Raw genomic sequence first — 23,445 nt, forward strand, 5'->3', positions numbered from 1 at the left:
ACATCACCACCATCTGGACTCGGAACAGCTGATCTCAGGGTATGCAACCTAAAGGTTCTGGTGGTTCTGTAGAACAGGAGCAGAGTCGGATGCAGCGCTGCAGAAAAGCTTTTATTTTGTTTGCTGGCTGAAGGAAACAGAACATTGTAGAACATTATGAATATATGATCTCTCAAAATTACAGCAAAATAAGGAGCTGGAGTATCAGATACCCGACTCCAGAACTACGACCCAGAACTCTGACAGAACCGAGTCACTGCAGCGGCGCCGCTCGGTACCGCGGGCCTCAGGTGCATAGAAACCTCCAGGCCGCCCCTCAGGTAAAACTCTGACCGAGGCGGCAGGAGGCGGCGTGTTCCTCAGGTGGGGGCCGGGTCCGTCAGAACCAGACCAAGGCAGAACGTGAGGCGGGGCAGGGGTGGGGTCGGTCCGGTCCAAGGAAAAAAGCAGCGGGACATCGATGAGTCCAGAGGAGGTCCAGAATACCGGCTGGGTCTGAGCTTCAGGAGCAGAACAAACCAAAGACCCAGTTCCACCGGTTCACACAGACAAAACTGGTTCCACACCAGTTTCCACCAATCTAACTTAAATGGTTTCTACTTTTGATCAAACCAGACTCCGAGTGGTGGGTGGAAACTAGTCTGAAACCAGTTTACACCAGAATCAAACAGGATTAGACTGGACAACTGTAAACCAGTTTCAGACTTTGTTCCACTGCATTCACAACAATCTGGTCTCAAACCAGATTAAGTCAGCATGAAATGGGCTTTAAGATGGTTTCCTATAAACTGGTTCCAGGTCTGTTCAAATTGGCTTTAGCTTAGTCTGCTTCCCTTTGGACCCGTTTACACCGGGTTCAAACGGGTTGAAATCAGTCTGAGATTGGATTGTTTTTAGACAGGTTCACACTGGCCTGTGATCAGTGTGAACCTGTCTCAGACTACTTGAAACTGGTTTAATCTGGTTTCAAACCAGCCTAGCTATTTGCTTTGGTGGAATCAGACTGGTGCAAACCAGTTCCTCTGAAACTGAAACTGGAGTCAAAACCGGTTCTGAGCCGCATCCCGTCCCGTACTTTGGCCTAAAGAGAACAGAATCAGAAAGTGAAAGCGAGTGCAGCGAGGGAGGTCAGGGGTCAGGGGAGGACTGGATCGTTCCCGTCGGCCCAAATGTCCTCAAGGTGACGTCAAGCGGCTGGGGGGGGGCGGGGCTTCGTCCTCGCCTCCTCGAGTTCTGACCCGGCTCAGTCGAAGGGGCTGAAGTCCCTCTCCAGGTTCTCGGACTCGTCGTCGTCGGAGAAGAAGTCGTCCTCGTCGATGTCGTCTTCGTCGTAGTCTTCATGCCACTCGGGAACGTACTCTTCGTCGTACTCGTCATCGTCGTCCTCCGCCTCCTCGCCGCCCTCCTCGGCGTTGTACGTGTTGTTGTCCGAATCTCCAGAGTCCGACCCGCGGTTGGACTTGGACCTGAAGGAAACCACAGGTGAGACACACCTGGCCCTCACCTGCATCTGATTCATTCCTGCATCAGGACCAATCAGATGCAGGAAGCGTCTGATTGGTTCTCTAAACGTCTGAAACTGATCTGGGATCAGGTGACCTACAAGCTGAGATAGAGGGACATGTGAAGGACAGGTGAAGGACAGGTGAGGGACAGATGAAGGACAGGTGAGGGACAGATGAAGGACAGGTGAAGAACAGATGAGGGACATGTGAAGGACAGGTGAGGGACAGGTGTATCCAGGTGAGGACAGATGAAGGACAGGTGTATCCAGGTCCAGCTCTGACCGTTTGTTGGTGTCTGTGTGGTTGGACAGGCTGGACGCCTGCGTGGTCTCGGGCTCCTGGCCGCTCTTGGTCTGGTAGCCGACCCTGAAGTCCTGGACCAGAAACACACCATGGAGTCAGACTGGAGAGTTCACACTGGAAACTGGTTTAAACTGGACTACCAGTGACTCTGAATCAAACTGGATTCATCTGGAAGTTTTAGAGATCACGGGTTCCAAGATGGCGCCCTGAGAGCAGCAGCCAATCCCTGAAGCTCCTGAAACCGTTTGTAATAGATCTGCAGGATTTCAACCTGAATACTCTCGACGCCCTCTGGGTGGCGCCACGGCTGCCTGGAGTCGGACCCGAGACCAGGGACTAAACCGGTTTACCACAGGTCATATTAATCCGTTTTCAGGTGGTTTAATCTGGATTGAAGCACCTGGGTGGAGTGCTGCAGGATCGCCAGCAGGCGCTCCTGGATGCGGCGGATCAGCTCCAGGCCCGTGTTCAGATGTTCTGGTTTGAGCAGCCGGACGCAGGAGGCCAGGTCAGTGCACTGCAGCAGAGTCTCCTCTGAACACAGAAACCAGTAAACCCAGTCAGACCAGTGAGGCCTGCGGCTGTGCTAGTGGTTGAGGCCGAGTCTCACCCAGCAGGATCTGCAGGGCGTTGGTGTGGAGGTCCAGCGCCTCCGTCTGCTGCTCCATCACGTCCATCTTCTCCGTCTCCTGGTTGTAGTAGCTGTAGACGCAGGAGTAGGCCAGCACCTGCAGACACAGAGCAGGGCACAGTTAGCGCGCCGCTCAGCGCTCCGCAGGCCAACAGGAAGAGGAAGTTACCTTTCTGCCCTGAGCCAGGACTTTACAGGCGTCGATGACGAAGGTCAGCGACTTCATCTGCAGAGCCTCGTTGATGGACGACACCTTGCTCTCCAGGCCGACGGCGAAGTCCTGCAGCACAAACCAAACTTCCAGATGCTGCCTGGAGGCCTGGCACGGCGCCCCCTGCAGGACGCCATGCCGCACTGCTGCTTTGGTTGTGATGCTGAACTCTGTCCTGGTCCAAATACTGGCATGGTTCTGGTTCTGGTTCAGGTTCAAGGTCTGGTCCCGGTTCTGGGTCTGGTTCTGGTCTCGGTTCTGGGTCAGGTTCTGGTCCCGGTTCTGGGTCAGGTTCTGGTTCTGGGTCAGGTTCTGGGTCTGGTTCCGGTCCCGGTTCTGGGTCAGGTTCTGGTCCTGGTTCTGGTCCCGGTCCGTACCTTGGCCTGATGGTGGAAGGTGCATCTCTCGTTGTAGTCCTGGAACTTCTTCTCCTGCCTGGCGGCTTTACTCACCTGCAGGAAGGAGGGACAGACAGTGAGCGCTGGCTGCTCTCTGATTGGACGAGGCGCGTGACGACGTGGCAGCGAGGCGACCGACCATGGCGGAGCAGTTGTAGTAATCTTTATGTGTGGGTTTCCATGGTTTCAGGCAGCGCCAGCAGAAGCCGTGGTTACATTTGGCACAGGTCATGCTGGAAACAGACAGAGACCTTCGTCACCTTCGTCACCTTCATCACCTCATCATCACGTCTTCGTCTTCCTCACGTACTGCAGGCAGCCCTCGTTCTTCTCGATCTGCGCCTGGCAGCTGGGGCAGCGCTTGGAGATCAGCTTGGCCAGATGTTTGCTCTGGGCCTCCGTGCTCATCCCCTCGTAGAACCCGCCGTCGTCCATCCACTGGGACATGTGGCTGCAGCTGGCCGGGTAGTGGGCCTGGGGGCAGAGGTCAGGAGGTCAGCGTCGCACGGACGGCGGCCCGCAGCGAGGGGGGGCCCCGACCGGGAAGCGGCTTCTGGACCGTGACCCGCCCTTAAACCGAGGCGGACCGCCGGCGCCCCCCTGACCCGCCCTACGGCGTGATCTCTGACCTCAGGGAAGTTGCAGCTGAAGCAGGAGGACCAGCAGCAGCGGGAGCAGGTGCCCACGCTGCCCACGGCCTCCTGGCAGAGGATCTGGTCGCAGCCCTGGGGGTTGGTGCACCACGTCAGGTTGGAGCAGCACTCCACGTAGCCTCTGAGCAAGGCGTTCTCGTACTGCGCAGAGGAGAGCGGGGTCAGAGTCCGGACGCCCCGCCGGGGGGCGCGGGGCGGCGTTACCTTGGCGACGGTGTCCCTGTCCGTCAGGATGCCGAGGAAGAACTGGGAGGTGGGCTGAGCCTGGCAGTCTGTGATCGGACAGTTGCAGTTCATGACCAGGTTCTGTTCGATCCGCGCCGTCAGGTACTCCTGCCAGCAGGACTGCAACACACACACACACAGGTTCACACACAGAACACACACACACTCAGACCCCGGCAGCTTCAGGGCGGTTCTGACCCGGCAGCAGTAGTGCATGCAGCTCAGCGTGGGGACGGGCTCGGCGTCGGGGGCCCGGGGCCCCAGGCAGACGGGGCAGGAGGGGGCGGGGCTCGGCAGCTGCGGGTTCCTGCAGGTGAGGCCGGCGGCCATGATGAGGGCGTCGGGGTCGTCGGTGTAGCGCTGCACCAGCAGGTCCACGTTCCACCTGCAGTGGATCAGCAGGTGTTCGGCCCGGTCCGAGTCCAGGCTGAGGGTCGCCGACACCTGCTGGGACAGGGAGAGTGTCGGTGGCCTGATCGCCATGGCAACGCGGGGCGAGAACCGCCGGGAGGCCCGGGTCGTCGGTGCTGCCACAGAACCCGCGAAGAAACAGGGGGTTGAACTCTGACCTGCTGCACCGTCCGCTGCATCAGCTGGCGGACTTCCTCCTGGGTCATCGTCCGGCCCATCGAGAACAGAACCGAGTCCAGAACCCCATCCTCAAACCGCTGCGGCGCCGGTACCAAACTGGGAACATGAGGACAGAATGAGACGGACAAACATCCAGCGAGGGACAGACGGCTGGACACTCGGAGGCTCCGATGTCTCATTTTATCCCTAAAGCCTTCGTGGACAGCAGACCTGCGGCTCTGTCTGAAGCGGGTCAGAACCGGGCCGCCGCTACGGGCCGTGTGTGCGCGTGGGGTCGGGGGTCGCACCTGATGTCGGCCGTGCTGTCCTTCCTGGAGCCGGCGCGGCCGAAGGAGATCTGGGCGTGACCCTTCTGGGGCGTGGCCGGGTCCTCTGGGACAAACTCCACGATGTGCGGGTTGTCGTCGTTGCGGCGGACGCAGCCCTTGTTCATGACGTGCATGATGCAGGACAGCACGTCGCCGGTGCTGCAGCCGAAGCGGCCGCCGCCCGGGGAGCGAGCCGCTTCTTGCTTCTGGCACGAGTCCATGACCTGCAGCAGGAGCCTAAATCATCCTCCACACAGCTGATTATGCATTTATTTCATTTCTAAAAATTGTTTTAATGGTGTAATGAGGTTATGTATGAGCAAAGCTGCAGCTACATGTGGATCCTAAAGAAAATAAGGCTGCAGGACAGAGGGGCAGTGGGGCGGAGGGGCAGAGGGGTGGAGGGGCGGCGGCTGACCTTGAACACCAGGTTGTCGATGTGCATCTCCTTCTCCTGTTTCATGATGTGGACGATCAGGCAGTAGATGAAGTTCCTCTTCCTTTCCAGCGTTCCCGCCGCGTCCTCGTCCACATTCAGGTACGTTTGCCGGGGCAGCAGCTGCAGCGACGCAGGCGCGCCCTGCAGGCTGCGGGACGCCACCTGCTGGTTCAGCTGCAGCACAGCTGAGGACGAGAGGAAGGTTACAGAGGAAGAGGAGGAGGATCAAGGCTGCAGCTCTTACCTGTGCTGGGCTCCTCCTCAGAGCTGCAGGTCAAAGGTCCTCCGTCTGCGATGAGCGGCTGCAGAGCGTGCAGCAGCACGGCAGCAGACAGGCCGCTTTCCTGCAGCAGCTGCTGCACTCTGACCTCCTGCAGACACACGACGGGTCAGAACAGGCCAGAACCCCGGAGGCACCGAGACCCGGCTGGATCCTCACCTCCTGAGCATTGAAGTGCAGCAGGACGAACATCTGCAGCGTGGAGACGTGCAGCGTCCAGCCGCCCAGCCGCAGCTCGCCGTGGCCCAGCCACGTCCACTGCAGCCGCCGAGGCTTCGAGTGGCTCAGGCTGTACATGGACTGACCTGCAGACACGGGATGAACCAGCCTCAACTAGGCCTTCACTAAACCCTGCTCTTTAAAGCCGGGTAAACTAAAGCCCGGCTCCAGACCAGCAGCAGAACCGGAGACAATCAGAACCTGCTGAACCTCAGTGGTTATCCGGGCTTAACTTCAGATAAACCTGGTTTAATCCAGGATGAACGCAGCTTAAGCAGCAAGCAAAGCGGTTTAAACGCAGTCAGGAATAAAGCGGAGATAAACCAGTTCACCCAGTGTCTGGCCTCACTGGCTGTACTGGAACTCACTGTGGCTGTAGAACTGGGTGAAGTGGTTCAGGTAGGAGCAGATCTCAGCTGGAAAATGTTTGGCCGGTTCAACCAGGAAGCAGCCCGAGGACACGGCCCAGCACCGTGGAGACAGAACCAGGACCTGGACCTCCGCCTCCTCCTCGGACTCCTCCCAGTCTTCCATGACCTGCAGCAACAGGAGAAGGACAAAGGAGGAAGGAGGCTGGGGGCCGGCCGCGCTCCCTGCTGCCCCCCTGCAGCCCGTGGCCCCCTACCTGGTCCTGCTCCTGCAGGTGGCGGTCCAGCTGCTGCAGCCGGTACAGGTGGAACTCCTGCTGCAGCTCCGCCGACTCGCTCAGGTTCTTCAGCATCTGCTGAGGGAAGCGACTCGGGAAGCAGCTGCCGATCTGGTCGATCACAGCGCTCTCCAGCCACACGTTGCCCTGGGCGAGCAGCCGGTCCCCGAGGTAGTACCTGCACAGGTAGGAGGGGGGCGGAGTCTCATCGCTGCTGCAAAACCGGGCCGGTTCTGCTGGGGCATTCCTACCTGTAGAAATGCTCGAAGGTGTTGGCGAGCTCCAGGCCCGACAGGAAGAGCATCGGCTCCAGGAACTGCTGCAGGCGCTGCAGGGTCTCCGCTCCACCAGAGGGTGCCGCGCTGGCCTGGATCATGTGGTCGATGTACTGAGCGAAACGCTCACTGACCTGCAGACACAGGAAGTTAGGAATGGAGCTATCAGACTCTGGAAACCTGAGCCTCACTGACACGAAGCGAGGAGGCGACCAGAAAGCCTGGAAAAGCCTGGCTTAAATCAACCTGGATTAAATCTGAGTTAGTCCAGGATCATCAACTTCTTCCATCAGTGGCTGGAGAGACTGAGGACATTCAGATGTCCACTTTGGACAAAATAAACAGCTGCTCCGTAGACAGAGGCTCAAACACAAGAGAACCGCCGTCTGGTTCATTTACGTCTCAAGGACCAATGAGGACGAAGGACGTTGTTTTAAACACAGACATGTCCACACTTTGGACAAAAAAAGACAGGTGGTTGGAGAGAAGAGTGAAAGAAGCCATTCGTGATCCACTGATCAGAGACGGCTTGACAGGCTGGACCCGTCCTCTCAGGTGATCACAGGATGGGGCCCTCGACGGCCCCATCAGAGGCCTGAATCTCCGCTGGAGGGTGAAGCGTGTCATTCCTCCGTAGCAGCCTTAAGCCGGACCTTCCTAATTAGACCGGGCCGGTTCTGGACTCACGTGCATGGCTCTGAGGATGGAGAGCTGCAGCAGCGCAGCAGAGAAGCCGTGTCTCAGAGCGAGGACGAAGGCCGTCTGCTGTCCGAACAGCTCCTCCATGGCGTTCTTCAGGCGCAGGTACAGAGTACAATAACGCTCCACAAAGTCCGGCAGGCTGCAGCTGGACTCCAGGAACTTCTTGACCTGGTGGAGCAAGTGGACCACATCATGCAGGGTTCAAAGTTCATGACCCAACAGGACAGATGACAGGGTTTACATTGGTGTGGCCTTACCTGCCGCTGCACCACTCCCTGCCAACAGAGGGCGATGCCTGCAATGCTACTGCTGCTCTTCACCTTGGGCTTGGATGAAGATGAGGAGGAGGAAGAGGAGGCAGCAGAGGAGTCTTTGTTTTTACCCTCTTTACCATCTAGAAGACAAACGGCACAGGGTTGCTGAATGGAGCGGGGTGAAAAAACAGAAAACTGCAGCCACAAACACAAACAAACAAGAAAAATTAAGCCAGGCTGCGGCTCCTTCCTCTGCTTCCCTCTCACCGGGAACCGGATCAGAACCGGGTCAGAACCGGGACCACCATGGGAGGAGCTCAGTGGTTGAAACTCAAAGAAAAACATGGCCACATCTGAAGGAAGCTGAGTGGTTTGGTGGGTTCAGGCGCGCCCTGCTGGATGCCTTTACACCTGCAGGGTTTTAGTTTTAGTGAGCAGCGCCCTCTTGTGTCGAGTCGGCAGATTGACAACCCACTCAGTGTTCTCCATCCAGCAGGGGGAGCCGTGCCAGGATCCTGGCCTCATCGGGACCAATGAAATGAGAGCAAAAGAAAAAACAAACGGCTTCAGAACCAAAGCTCATACTCACTCTTCAGCTCTTTGCTCCGGTTCAGAACCTCTGCAAACAAAACAAACTCCTTTAGTCTCCAAACTGCCCCGGGGGTGAGGGAGTTCTCATTCCGCCCCGCTTTGAGTTCAGATGATGAACAAATCGGATCAGTACCCAAACCAGTTGGATCACTAATCCGAACCATTGGATCAATAACGCAACCCATCAGATAATTAACCTGACAGGTACTCGGATCAGTGATTTCCACATTGGATCACTAACCCGTCAGATTAGTGTGAAACCCGTCGGATCAGTACCAAGGATTTCCCCCAGAAGACCTGTTGAGGCGGTCCGCCGTGGTTTTGTATTACAAGATGTTACTGGAAGACATCGTCTGTCAAACACTATTTAAACCCACAACTACAGTTTAAATGCAATTAAAATGAATATCAGCTATTTGCTCTTCTGTTTACTCCATACTGCGTCAGGAGCCCCATCAGGCCCTTCAGGGCCCCATAAATGCTAATATTGTAACACAGACCACAGACATATAAATGCAACATTTGTTTATTGAGATGATCAATGCTGCTAAATTTGACTCAATGGTTTCAGCCAGTGATGATTCTAGCCCTGCACCTCAGGTCGCCACCAGTCCTGCGGAGTCGTCCCATATTTGGCCGTTAAATGTGCGTCCCGTATTGAACCGATACATAACTGTCCGATAGAAACGCCTTTCATACACACATCAACACTACGTTTAACAATAATGACCAAAATAAAACAGGAATGTTAAGGTCAGCTAAATTGTAATGTCTGGAGCTAAAGAATCCCAGAATGCTACGGACCAACGCTGCCGTCACGGTTGCCTAGAGACGGTTGCTACGCAGCCGCGGTGAGCTGCTATCAACCCGCGTCTTTTTAAAATGTCCTCTGGTAAAAATACAGAGGTGAGGAGGAGACGCACATCCCAGGCTGGACATGTCAGTGAGGATGGATACTGTGTCCGTCGTGGCGCCGTGTGCTGCTGAATGACAGAAAGAATGGATCAGGAGAGGAACCGCAGACCCGTCAGAACAGGGGTCCCCAAAGTGGGTCCCGGAGGCCCGGCATCCTGCATGTTTTATTCTCTCCCTGGTACCAACAACCTTTCAGCAGGTCAGTGTTCTTCTTCGGCCTCTAATGATCCATCATTGGATCCAGGTGCGTTAAACCAGGGAGAGACTAAAACATGCAGGATGCCGGCCCTCAGGGGCCACTTTGGGCTCCACTGCGTCAGAACCTAAAGAACCAGACATCAGAATCTCTTCATCCTCAATCATCTTCTGAGGCTGATATGGTACAGAACATTTAGCCATGATTAAGTTTCTTGTTGTGCTTTTAGTCGACGATATTGGTTTGATTATTTGTTTAGCTTGTTGAGTTTGGATAATATTTACGGTAATAAATAGCAATAGCCAAAATAATTGGCCATTTAAAGAACAAATCATACAAACAGATCAACAGTAAATACATAAATATTTCCTACATTACTTTCTGTGTGTTTTATTCAGAAATGTTGATATACTTTATGGATAGTTGTTCAGTGGTCATTTAATGTATTATTTCACTAATATTGTATTAATGTGGTTTAGTTTGGATAATCTGACTTCCTGTAAATGAAGAAAAAAACATGCAAACCAAAAAATCTCCAGACCCAGACCTGGAGCCCAGGGGCGGTTCTAGACGGGGGCCAACAGGGGAACCAAAGAAATTATACTAAATAAATGTCTTTTATAAATGGTGTTGGATTTTTTTTAAACTTTCACACTTTTACTTTAACAATGAATTAAACATTATAGTGCTGCACTTTTAGCTGCTGTATGGAGATAGGGTCAACTTTCCATCTGCCAGGGATCTGCAGGCTGGACCTCTGAAGACACAAGTGGCTTTTTGATTCATTTAATATAACAAATTATCAAATGATGAAATATAGGGTAGGGTTAGGGTTAGGGTAGGGTTGCTTTTTGTTTAACTCTTTTTTAAAGTGCCCCCATGAACAAACACCTATCACCCTGTCTCCTCTAGTAAATGTGGTCTAGTTATGGTAGCTAATATTATTTCCTGTTATAACCTGAGCTAGTGGGAGCATATAAATATCGAATAAGAGGGGCCCTAGGACTGAACCTTGGGGTACCCCACATGTGACCCTTGACCTCTTTGATGAGAAGTTTTCAATTGAAACAAAGAAATCCCTGTTCTTTATGTAGGATTCAAACCAGTTGAGCACTGGACCGGAGAGTCCGACCCAACTCTCCAGTCGATTCAGTAATTTTTGTGATATTTATGAATGGAAATGGCGTCAAATATTGGCTTTATTTATTTGAAGATTACTTTGTAGTTATTCAGAATAAAATGTTTGGATAAATAATGGGTTGGTTTGATCCTGGTTCTTAGTCTAGTTACTCTTGTTAGACTTAGACTTAGACTGACTTTATTGTCATTTTGCATGCACAGGGTGTATACAGAACGAAATTTCGTTGCATACGGCTCAGGACAATGTTTTGAGGTTCCAATGTTGTGAGGTTACTCCAGAATAAAATAAAATACAATATAAAATATAAAGTGCAGGACTGACAGTAAAATAGAAGTTATTTAGCTCTGTACATGTGCAAGGTATGAAGTGGAGACCAGTTTTTGAGTGCAGTCCAGTTAAGAGTTCAGCAGTCTGATGGCAAGCGGGAAAAAGCTGTTTCAGAACCTGGTGGACCTGCACCGGATGCTGCAGAACCTCTTTCCAGAGGGCAGCAGGGAGAACAGTCCATGGTGGGGGTGTGAGGGGTCACTGACGATGTTTGGGCCTCGGGACACGCAGCGCTGGGATGAAATGTCCTGAATGGAGGGAAGGGGGGCCCCGATGATCCTCTCTGCTGTCCGCACCACTCTTGTTGCTGTTTTTTGAAGTTTGATTAGTGACTGTTGTATTGTTTTGTAATTAATTACCCAAATCTCTCTGGAGTCATTTAAATAATGTCAAATTAAAGAACAGCGCAGGATGTTTGGGTCAGGCTGGTTCTGTGTGAACAGAAAGGTCTTTGGTACTGAAACTATGACAGACTCACTTCATGAACTGTGAACTGAAATATTAAAACCCGACTCATCACGTCCACTTTTCCATAGATGGACAAACATTCTTGTTTAAAGAAAAAAGGCCAACAGCTGCATAATGTTCAGATAAAAATAAGGGTAATGCAATTTCTACGTATGATTTTCAAATAAAGTTCAGGTTAATGACTAGTTTTCCCTAATCTTCTACCTTGATAATAAACTGGTTTTAGGTTTATTAATCCTATGAATTTACTAAAATGTTCTTCAAATGACATCGTTTTGCATAGTTTTGAGTAGATTTTATTTTAATTTCCGGGGCAGCATATGTTAGATTTACCAATATTTTATTTTAGCAATTTTTTTTATCTGATTACTTCTCTTGGGCCTTGGTCTTGCTGGGGGCTAAGCACCCCTAAAGGTCAGATCCTAGATTCATAGCATACATAAATTAAAAGATTTTAAATTGTTTAACATTAAATTTAAGATTTTAAAGGAGATGGCAAGTTCATTTTGTAAAAGCTGAAAGAACAATTTTCAGTTAAATTGTTTTCACACAGCTACAATCTAATGCTGTGAGTTTGAGCTCTGCTCTCAAATACATCTCAGTAAACTACAATTATAACTAATTGCTTTTTAGGTTGGCCAGTTAAACAACTCCCTTCTCCCAGACTTCACTAAATCCATGTTGAAATGTTGTTAGTGGTGCTCATGTTCTAAGCAGCAAAAGAGGCCATTTAGTCAAATTCTGCTCAAGGCCTCATACATCCTTGGACCAGCCCTGCATGATGAGCTAAAGCCACTGAACTGCACATCTCTGCTGGATACAGCGGGACGAACGAGAAGATTTAATTTATGTGGCTTTAGTAGCTCTTCCATTTCTTGTCTGTTGAGTTTTTTTTTATAAGCACCACAGAAACTGTTTTGGTTGCCTCAGCTTTATGGGATTAGTTTATCTGGTCTCTCTGTGCAGCGCCCACATTAACTCTAGCTGACTAAGCAGTTGACATGGTTTGATGCATCATGTAACCGTAAAAATAGGAAAAAATTATCATAAGATAAAATAAAACCAGTGATGCACGACTACGAGGCAAGTGTGAAAGCTCCTCCACAGGCTGAACCACTTAACCACTAATGCACCGGCCAACCGGGACCACATACATAAACTTGATCAGTGCAGAAACAGAAGCAGGTGCTGGGCAGCAAGTTGAGATGTAAACACCGCACATAATTCCTTGCCCACAAAGATAAATCATTCTCAACACTCACTCAATGCGCACCTCTGAAAGAGCGACTACAGGTTATACCATAGACCTGCACAAGCAGCGCTAACGCAGTGGATTTTAATTTCCTACCTTGATGTAGAGTTCTCCAAAGAAACATAATTCTTCACAGGGGGTTGATGTAAATATCCATATAGGCCAACCTATGTCCAGTCTGAGCGAAAAGAGGAACGTGCAATCCGCACCGCAGTAAACTTCAGACATCAAGCAGCGACAGCAAGCGAGGCAGTGCAAAGAGGCGCCAGCAGTGTGACTGGTCTGCGCTCCCGGCTTTGTGGCCTGTTAAATGCATCAACTATAAACATATCTTTTAGGAATAATTCTGCTCCGCCGGTAAAACGCTCAGCGTAACAGAAACGCTTGCAGTCCGGCTTAGAATTTTTTAAAAAATGTAAGCAATTTCTTTTTCTTAAAACAAAAACAAACAACACTTAGCCTGGAGGGGTGGGGACAAGTAAAGTCTGGCTATCTGCCAGGCTTATAATACACTGGGGGAAACCCTGAGTACCCCAGACCATCAGATCATTAACCCATCAGATCAGAAACCCCACCCATCAGATCAATACCCATGCTGTTGGATCAGAAGCCCATCAGATCATGAACCCATCGAATCAGTACCCAACCTGTCAGATCATTAACATCAGATCATGAGCCCATCAGATCATGGACCCATCAGATCACAAATTAGTACCCCACCTGTTGGATCAGTACCCCAGACTGTCGGATCATGAACCCATCAGCACATGAACCCATCTAATCAGTACCCAACCTGTCAAATCAGTATCCCAACTGGTCAAACCATGAATCATCGAATCAGAACCCAACCCATTGGATCAGTACCCCAGACCATCGGATCATTAACCCATTGAATCATAAACCCATCGAATCAGTACTCAACCTGTCGGATCAGTAATCCATCAAACCATTAACCCAACCCATCGGATCTTCATCTTAACCTCAACTTATCAGGTCACAAACTGGTCCAGCTAGCTTTGCTGGTTTCACTCACTGGACTTCGCTGGAGGTTTGAGCTCCTCGCCGTCAGCTGAACTCGTGTCCACATGGACCAGCAGGTGAGTGAGGCGTCTCACTCTGGAGTTAAAGATAGCGGCTCGGCTCTTGCAGCGGCGGGCCACCTCCGAGTTCTCCAGGTACTCGCTGAGGAGCCACGACAGCGGACTGGATGCTTTTGATTCTGGATAGAACATGAAGCATAGTTCAGGCTCAGAAAGCTTCAATAAGGAAATATTTACAGACCAGAACCTCCTAAAAGAAAGACCTATCAACAAATCAAAAGTTCAGAAACCACCCTTGCGGATACTTACACCTTCTGGAGGGTCCAGTGACACACAGTTGACATTCTGAATCAATCAATCAATCAAATTTTATTTGTATAGCACATTTCAGCAGCTGAAGAGAGTGAAGTGTCTCAAAACAAGTTATATCTTTAAGTCTCAGTAATACATCCAAGCTGAGGCCTTCTTGTTATGAGTAACCTAGACATTCCACAAATAGAGGCTGCCATACATGGATAAAGTTTGGGAGGTCCAACATACACAAGCAGTGGCATATTGGAGGCAGTGAGGGTGTTCCCTGCACCATTAACAAAGTTAGAGGGATGCTAGATTCGGGGGGACTGTGAGGCTTTGTCCCTCCCACCGGTCTCTTAATTTTGATTCACTTAATCTTTACATTTCTGTGCTTTCCCAATCTGTAAATATACTTGGATTGCGTTTTAAATGTATTTCCTTGATTAATCTGGTCTTACACTCTATAAGACAACCCCAAAATATAATGTTAGGAAAATGTTCTTAGAGAAACACACAACAGAGTGATCTTCACTGAAGGAAAATGTTTGTCATCAGATCAAACCTGCAGATTAGAATAAGCTTGACATCATTGGTGTGTGTGGGTAGGAGTGGTCACCTGACAGCGTGATGCTGTGGACGATGGGGCTGATCAGAGCCTCCCAGCAGGTCCGACCCAGAGCTTCGGCTGCTTCAGCGTCCGGCAGAAACCGATCTGCAAACATCTGTTCATGTCTCAACGCACTGTTCAGCCTAAACACACACAGATTCAAGTTCTCGGGTGAGTCAGCAGCGGCTGCAGCATCATTCGTTGACAGGCAGAGAAGAGTTTGTACTTGTTGAAGAGCTGCAGCAGCTGAGCCTTGTCCTCCACCACCTCCTGACACCAGGTATGGGCCTTGGTACTGTAGAACAGGTAGGTACGGCGGCACAGCTGCTCCTTGAACACGGGCCAGAACGTGGGCTTCGGACCCAGAACCTCAAAGCCGTGGACCCGAGTGTCGATGCCGCCCTGCAGCACAGAGGGACGGATCAACACCTGTGGAGGAGGCCCAGGACGTTTAAGGAGCAGAGACTGACCTGCTGGCATCTCTTGATCCTGATCTGGATGATGGACCAGAACCGGGTCATGTTCTCCAGGAGAACCACGCGGCTGGCTGAGGCAGCGACGTTCACCTGTAAAGATGGAGCGGGGTCAGACGGGGAACCGCCCTCGTTGACCTGACCAGAACCAGACTCACCGTGTTGAGTTCTGTGTTGATGTTGGCTGGGTCATCCCCGCCCAGAACCAGGATCCTGGCCGGCATGTAGCTCGAGTCCTCACTGGCGACTAGGATGGCGAGTTGTCTGAACATGGAAACACGCAATATCAAAAGTCAGGTGACACAGGCAGATAGACCAGCTATAACAGAAGGCCACACCACAAAACCATGCCCAAAAAAAAGACGCCTAGCAACAGAACCATTCACCTGAAAACTCTTGAGAGAGAGAGAGAGATGACCACCCCTGCCTGATAACCACACCCACCTGATGACCACACCCTTGTGCATGTAAATGTTGATGAAGTGCGAGCCAGTGCACCCATTGGACTCCCAGTAGGTTTTGGGGTTCTTGTCAGTCAGCTTGTTGGCTCTATGATGATTGGAGGAAACCTCCACCTTTTCCCAACATTTATCCTCCTTGAGCTCCACACTGGAGCCTGGGAACATCAATAGGGACACCAGTTAGACCAGTTTCAGAAACCACTCTGTCCATGAACATAAAAGAACATCTGCACTGACCTTGGCACAGGTTCCTCAGGAAGACGTCGAAGAAAGGGATGTTGATCGGCTGGTGGCTGCGGCGGTGCTCTTCGATCTGACCCAGCACCATCTGACACACAACAGGAAACACAGGCAGCACATGACTCACAGCAGCCAATCACTGGAGACCATGAGGACCTCAGCTCTTTACTGCTGGAGATGATGCTAAGATGTTCTCCAGAGCGTCTCCAGGTTCAGGGACCCTGCAGGCGCCCACCTGGATGCATCCGGCCAGCACGCTGGTGGTCATCTTCTTGTAGAGGCTGGCGTATTTCTCACAGTCACTGATGAGGTCTCGCAGCTCGGTGACCAGCAGCAGGTTAGTGCTGTGTTTGTCCAGAGCCTTCACCAGAGACTCCTTGGTCCCCAGGCGGCACATAACCACTGCATAGTCCTTGTTCAGTGAAGCCAGTCGGTACAAGAAGCGGATGAAGAGTTGCACAACCTGTGGAGTCATCATAGCAGGTTAGCCTCTCACCATGACCACTGACCTCAGAACCAGGAGCGCTGCTAACCTCTCTGTCGTTGATGAACGCCGTCATTGTGGACAGACACGGCTCAATGCTCTCGTGCCATGGCAGCATGTCCTCCTCGTAGTTGTCCAGGAACTTGTTGAGGATTCTGCAAGTACAGTCAAGTCAGACAAGGTCCAGCAGTACCACTGGGGCCGCTCTCGGCAATACCAACAGTACCACCACAGCAACAACAGCTCCAGAGGCACCAGTGGCACCTTACCTGAGGATGGACAGCTGGACCGCCCGGTCAGCTCGGTGCTGCTCCATCAGGCGGACCAGGTCCTGGTAGGTGTCCCGGCTGCGGGTGACCTGCATAAAAAGACGAGATGAGCTGTTGAATGGCGGCAGCATCGGTTCTGTGGGTTTGAACAGATCTTTTCCAGTACCTGTCGGCGCTCGTCCTCCAGCTGGGACCTGTCATCGCACAGTAGCTGCTCCAGGGTCTGGATCACCTCTTTGGTCACCGTCAGCTCCTTCAGGCTCACCACCAACATCTGCAGCTCTGTGTCCTTAAAGTCCAGCTGGTCCTGACTCTCTGAGAAAGACGACCCGGTTTATTTATAGAACAGGACCTGTCGTCCATAGAACCTGTGGCTACTTGAGCTTACCTTAAATACAGAAATAAAGCTGCTTCATGGAATAAACTAGACGATCCATCTGCCTCACAGACTAAAGTAAACAGGGTGTATACCTCACAGATTAAAACAGTGAGGTATACACTGGTGGTTTTAATTTCCTCAAGACATTCCTATAATCTATCATTTGACTGTTGATAGATCAGTCAGAAGATCTAGAGTTGGTGGTGATCAGTCATCATCGATCATCTGATAGATCAGATGATAGATGAGATCTATCATCTGATCTATCATCTATCAGATGATCCATATGATAGATCTGATCTATCAGATGATAGATCTATCATCAGATCAGATGATAGATCTCATCTATCATCAGATCTATCACCAGCCAGTCATACCTGTCCATAAATCCTAACTGGTCTCATCAGGATCTATGGATAAGTATGACTGAATATTATCAGCATAAGGATGGAGATTTATCCCATGACGTCTAGTGACTTCAAAAATTGGAAGCAGATGTATAGTAAAGAGAACCGGGCCAAACCAGAGCCCTGCGGTTCTCCAATAACCTGATGATGTAAACCAGCCTAGTACTGCTCCCCTGGCCCTTGATCCCCTAGCATGTTGGGTCTTTTCAGGAGCAAAACGACCTCAGCAACAGTCCGAGTCAGGGAAAGGGGCCTTGGTCATGCCCGCACCAAAGACCCGTACCTTTGCTCTCCAGCTTGTGCACCATGGAGATGTGGTTGAGGGCGATGATGGCCAGCATGGTCTCAGCCCTGGACAGTGTCAAACACTTTTTCAAGACGGTGGTGACACCGCAAGCCACCAGCTGCTCTGCTAGACTCTTGTGGCTGGCGATGAGCATGATGATGACCAGCAGCCCATTCCGAACCGACAGAATGCAGCTGCACAGAGGAACGGTTTGAGCAGGAAGTCATGGGAACAGGGAGCTGCATCTCGGAAGGAGGACTCACCCTTTGGTCTTCAGCATGAGGTCGATGGCAGAAGGGATGGCGCTCAGGAGGCCCTTGGAGCCTTCGGGAGTGGCCGAGCCAATGCTAGCGAAGATCTCCAGCATCATCTGGGTTCCCGACTCCGACAGCGGCAGGCTGCTGCCGACGCTGCGCAGGTCGTGCTTACTGGCGCCGGTGATGACCTTTAGCGTCTGAGAAAGAGGACTGGGTCGTCATCATCATTGTCAACAACATAAGAGAAGACGGTGAGTCTTACCGCCAGCGCTAGCTGGAGCACGTGGACCACCGTAGAGAACTCCTGCATGCAGGACAGGACCGCTTTGACCCCGCCCTCTGTAGCGAAGCACACCCTCCACTCGTACTTCACCATGAGGAGGTGGGTCAATCTGAGCGTGCTCATAATCACGTCCCTGGAGGATGAGCCCAGCAGCTCCACCAGCAGCTTCAGCACTTTGTCACTGTCAGAAACACACCGGCTCAGTCAGTCTATTTCTTGGACAGAGTCATTGGTCCAGTCTATGTCCTGGACAAGGGCTATTCTGACGTCTCTCACCGAATGGTCTGGGCCGAATCGCTCCTCATGGAGTTCTTGTCCTGTGCGCTCTTCTCCTCCAGCAGCCGCGCCATGAAGAGGACAGCGGCCAGCTGCTGGGTTTGTTCTGAGGCCGAGCCTCCCTTCTTCAGGATGTCCACCACCTCCCCCAGCTTCTCCAGCAGGCTCTTCTTCCCCTGAACCCGCGGGTTGTTGAACACTGCAGGAAGACAGCATGACACCTCATCACCAACATGGAGACAGACGCTCCTCATCATCATGATGAAGATGTCCCCACCTTTCATCTTGTCCTCCAGGTCGTCTGGATACTTGCTGTCGTCCTCAGAGGGAAGCTCGCTCTCCGTCTCTGAGGAGCCAGAGTCCAGAGGAACTTCCTTCTTAGCCTTCTTGGAAACTGAGCCTTTAGCTGAGGAAGAGGAGGCCGACGATGAGGAGGTGAAGCTCTGTGTTCCTCCTCCCAAAGCGGGTGGAGCCAGGGAGCTTTCTGCTGCAGAGAGAAGTAGAGGGAAGCAGAGTGAGCAGCGTGGTAGAGACAGGAAGGAGGAACCTAACTCTCACCCAGCAGCTCTTCGTCCTCCAGGCTTCCTCCTCCTCGCCGCAGGTAGTGCTTGCAGAAGGCGTGGGAGCAGAGCAGGTCGTCGAGGCACCAGGACGGCAGCGCCTGCTTCAGGTAGTGCAGCAGCTTCTTGGACACGTCTCCGGGGACGGACAGGCCGATGAGAGACGCATCATCTGGCTGCACCTCCTGGACAGAGGACAGAGATGGGTCTGCCGGCTCTAACCCGGAGACAGGGGACACAGCGAGGGGCCCCACCTGGTCCTCCAAGCTCTGCTGCAGCAAGCTGTGCACCTCCTGCTGCTGCTTGGGCTCCAGCTTCTTGATGAAGAACAGCACCTCCCACCACTCTGCTCGGCTGAGCAGCAGTGGTTCTGCCTGCAGCGCCTCCGTCAGGTAGGGCAGCGAGTACAGGCCCCCCGGCGGCTTGGAGAAGAATGTCTGGCTGACTGGGGGCAAAGGAGGAGGAGAGGAAGAGAAAAGCTGAGGAGCAGGGGGCGTAGCGGGCAGGAAGTCCATCTTACCTGCGGTGAGTTTGAGCGTTTCGGTCAGGGTGGAGGCCTTCTCCTGCGTCTCCCTGTCGGACTGGCTGCTGCTTCCGCTGCCCAGTATCTCCACCATGTGCCAGTGGACCCAGTAGGTTCTGGACAGGGAGTTCCAGTAGACCTGCAGACAGCACAGCGTGATCCAGAAATGGCTCCAAGCTGACAGACGCAGCAGGACCCGGTCCTCACCTGAACGGGCGGCGAGCCGTCGTTGCTGTAGCGGAACTCGCCCTCGTCGCCGGCGCTCACCTCCTCGTAGTCCTCCAGCATGCGCACCGCCATGCCGCTCTTCAGGCTGTCCTGGACGTACTCCACGTATGCCGAGCGGCTACTGAAGTCTGACCGCGCCTTGAAGCCGTTCCCGCCCCTCTTCTTGGTTGGCGTGGCTGCCGGCGCCGAGTCCGGGGAGCCGGCGGCCGGCGACACAGACGAGGTGCAAAACCGGGGCTGGAAGATGGAGCGGAGGATGGGGCGGGGCACCTCCTCCGCCAGCTCTTTGCCGCAGGCCATGCCCCCTCCTGACTGCCGTCCGGAGCCGTCGGGAGGCTTCCGGTTCCGGTCCCAGCCCATGACCCGGACCAGCTCCGAGATCAGGTTGGCCATAGCCATGGTGAAGTCAAACTCCTTCTGAAGGCGGAGGAGCTCTGACTGGTGGGCAGAGCCTGTAGCGGTGGGGGCGGGGCTACCGTCCTGTCTCTCTGAGCCTGCCTCCGCCCCCGCAGTGTTCAGCTGGTCCATCAGAGACGTGACGCACAGGTATCGCTTCACCAGGGAGAAGAGCAACTTCCCAGGTATCTGAACAGACAGAACCGGATCAGAATCAGATCAGAACCATCTGATTTTGGTCTGGTTCTGACCCAAACTAACAGAATTGTGTTGCTACAGTATCCCACAGATAGCAGCTTTTCCTGATTCTAAAAGAAACTGAACCCCCCAGGTGTGAGGTGGGGCTACCTGGGGCAGGTGGATGCCCTCGAAGGAGATGCCGTGCTCCTCGGAGGACGTGGTCTCGGCGAACAGCTCCAGCAGGGTGTAGCGGTTGTCGAAGTCCATGTGCTGCTCGATGCCGTCCTGCTGGCTGAGGGACAGCAGGACGTAAGCCCGGCTCCCTGCAGGGAGACATGGGGCACCGGGTCAGAACCGGGTTACCGAGGTCAGCCAGCCCGACAGCAACGGAACCAGGTCAGCCCGCATCATAGCAACAGAACCGGGTCTATCCGGGTCAGCCCGCATCACAGCAACAGAACCGGGTCAGCCCGCCCCATTGCAACAGAACCGGGTCTGTCTGGTTCAGCCCGCCCAATAGCAACAGAACCGGGTCTGTCAGGGTCAGCCCGCCCCACAGCAACATAACCGGGTCAGCCCGCCCCACAGCAACATAACCAGGTCAGCCCGCCCCATTGCAACAGAACCGGATCTATACGGGTCAGCCCGCCCAATAGCAACAGAACCGGGTCTGTCCGGGTTAGCCTGCATCATAGCAACAGAACCGGATCTATACGGGTCAGCCCGCCCAATAGCAACAGAACCTGGTCTGTCCAGGTTAGCCTGCATCATAGCAACAGAACCGGGTCTATCTGGGGCAGCCCGCATCATAGCAACGGAACCGGGTCTATCCGGGTCAGCCTGCATCACAGCAACAGAACCGGGTTTATCCGGGTCAGCCCGCCCCACAGCAACAGAACCGGGTCTACTGAGGTCAGCCCGCCCCACAGCAACAGAACCGGGTCTGTCCAGGTTAGCCTGCATCATAGCAACAGAACCAGGTCTATCCGTGTCAGCCCGCATCACAGCAACAGAACCAGGTCTATCCGGGTCAGCCCGCCCCATTGCAACAGAACTGGTTCTGTCCGGGTCAGCCCGCATCACAGCAACAGAACCGGGTCTATACGGGTCAGCCCACCCAATAGCAACAGAACCTGGTCTGTCCAGGTTAGCCTGCATCATAGCAACAGAACCGGGTCTGTCCAGGTTAGCCTGCATCATAGCAACAGAACCGGGTCTGTCCAGGTTAGCCTGCATCATAGCAACAGAACTGGGTCTATCTGGGTCAGCCAGCATCATAGCAACGGAACCGGGTCTATCCGGGTCAGCCCGCATCACAGCAACAGAACCGGGTCTGTCCGTTTCAGCCAGGTTCCCCAGAATGCAGCTGACCTGCGTCGTGTGAGGCCAGTGCCCGCAGCATCTTGCCGGCGCTGCGCCTCGTCTGCGTCTCCTTGTTGCACAGCAGCTCCATCAGCAGGTTGAGGGCGCCGGTCTCCTTGAAGACGCCAACCAGCGAGCCGATGCTGGCGTAGGCGCTCAGCACGTGGATGGTGTGCATGATGTTGATGGAGAAGTCGCTCTTCTTGGCCATCTGCTTCCGGGCGCGGCACACCAGGTTCTTCACGTCCTGCTTCATGTCGGACAGTTCCACCTCGTCGAATGTCACGTCTGCCGGAAACTCTTCGCCGCCCTGAGGTGCTCCGTCTGCCGCCTTGCCGCCCAGCTGCTTCTCCTGCGGCTGTAGGGGGACGCTGCGCTTCCGCCTTCCTCTTGCCCAGCAGCGTGGGGCAGTTGGCGAACACATCCTCCATCGTCATCCACATCAGGATGTTCTCCGGCTTAGCTTCTCCTGATGTGGAGCCGCCGGACCCGCCTACGCCAGTCCCTCCGCTGCTCGGGCCGCCCGTCTCGCCGGCTCCGCCCCCGCAGCTGGACCCGTCATCTACGGTGACGAGGCACCAGCGAATCAGATACTCCGTCTGGCCGTCAGTGGGTCCGGCGCTGGCGGATCAACTCCTCCGGGGTACGCCTGCAGGCTGGGCCCCAGCTGGACCAGCAGGTTCCCGTTGCGGCGCTCGCCCACCATGGTTGCTATGGAAACAGAGACACACATCAGAAACGGGTCGAGGAACTGGACCTGGTTTTGTTTTATCCTCAGAGTCTGGAGGAGGAGGAGGAGCCCGCCCCACAGGAGGAGGTTCTGTTGTCTGGAGGAGTTTGACCCAGACCAGAACTTCCAGACCAGAACCCCTCCCATCAGAACCTCCATCCTTCTTGGTGTCCCTTGGTGACATTTCAGTCTAGGGTTCTTCAGCTGCACTCTCCCTAGCAGGACAGTCCAGTTCACCCTGGATCCGTCAGAACCGAGCCCACTCAGGTCCTTAGGTTCCTCCAATCAGGGAGCAGCTCCACAAGTCAGCAGGTCACGGTTTCTACCTCATGTGATCGACAGGTTTACTAACTGTTTAACTAATGATTTAACTAGTTAGCAGCTTAACTAACTTCACCGCTAACTAGCTAGCTGACCAACTAAAGGTGTTTCTGTCCCTCTGTGCCGTTGACGCAACGTGCTGACGTCACACCGAAGTCCGCTCCGGATTCAGAGGGTGTAAGGTTAGACCCGTAAGGAGCCAGAACCTGCTGCAGTCGTGGATCACGCAAGACTCTGGTCTGCTGGTCCCTGATGTTCCGGAGAATTCGGCTCGGTTAAACACCAGAACCTGGTAACGGCTGAGGAGAACCGGATCCAGCAGCTGTTAGAGCTACACAGTTCCGGTTACAGACAGCATATGAAGCAGACCCGAAGCTAAACCGAAGCGGTTTGGAACGGTTCTGGTTCTAAACAAACCGTGTAGAGAACACAGTCGGCCGCTCCGGACCGGAACCCGGTGGGCCTGCCCCCCTCCTCAGTGTGAGTCCGGTTTACCTGGCGAGTCCCGCACCTGCAACTGCGCGCGCACTTTCCTCTTTCGCCTTAACGCACTCTTTTCCAGCCTGGTTCTGTAGGTTCTGTCCGGGTTCTGCCGCAGGTTTGATGCGCACTGTCACACCACGGAGCGCGTCTTCCGCCTCTGTGCTAATCTTCCGGTAAGCTGTTAGCGCAGTAGCGCCCCCTCTGTTCGGAGGAGTTCTGTCATGACGTCACGTTTTATCGTGCACCCTGGATTCTACGGAGATCAGCTTCACTCAAACTTAAATAAATACTGTCATAAATGAGTACATAATTGATGATTCCCCATGAAATAACATCAAATTAAAATGTTAATCCGGAGATCATGTCATCAGTCACA

The 23,445-nt window shown here is 53.1% G+C and overlaps 1 protein-coding gene across 1 annotated transcript; it reads right to left on the reverse strand.

The window, feature by feature from the left end:
* Positions 1-98: 98 nt before the first annotated feature.
* Positions 99-22,242, reverse strand: cul9 (cullin 9). The gene is given in 46 exon segments (XM_032552722.1): positions 99-1,466; positions 1,788-1,879; positions 2,209-2,342; positions 2,419-2,536; positions 2,609-2,719; positions 3,028-3,102; positions 3,188-3,281; positions 3,359-3,522; positions 3,678-3,842; positions 3,906-4,046; positions 4,125-4,370; positions 4,496-4,613; positions 4,805-5,049; positions 5,244-5,449; positions 5,509-5,635; positions 5,704-5,849; positions 6,132-6,300; positions 6,389-6,587; positions 6,661-6,818; positions 7,372-7,554; positions 7,644-7,780; positions 8,230-8,259; positions 13,564-13,749; positions 14,481-14,614; positions 14,698-14,873; positions 14,942-15,037; positions 15,103-15,208; positions 15,389-15,560; positions 15,643-15,733; positions 15,881-16,108; positions 16,179-16,284; positions 16,399-16,487; positions 16,565-16,713; positions 17,468-17,664; positions 17,734-17,924; positions 17,990-18,191; positions 18,287-18,485; positions 18,564-18,773; positions 18,845-19,031; positions 19,101-19,508; positions 19,577-20,182; positions 20,342-20,496; positions 21,545-21,902; positions 21,904-22,143; positions 22,145-22,177; positions 22,179-22,242. Coding segments are annotated over 46 exon segments (7,863 nt in total). The 5' UTR covers position 22,242; the 3' UTR covers positions 99-1,243.
* Between the last annotated feature and the right edge of the window lie 1,203 nt (positions 22,243-23,445).

The sequence above is a fragment of the Xiphophorus hellerii genome, chromosome 22 (genome assembly GCF_003331165.1).
Source record: "Xiphophorus hellerii strain 12219 chromosome 22, Xiphophorus_hellerii-4.1, whole genome shotgun sequence".
Taxonomy (NCBI): domain Eukaryota; kingdom Metazoa; phylum Chordata; class Actinopteri; order Cyprinodontiformes; family Poeciliidae; genus Xiphophorus; species Xiphophorus hellerii.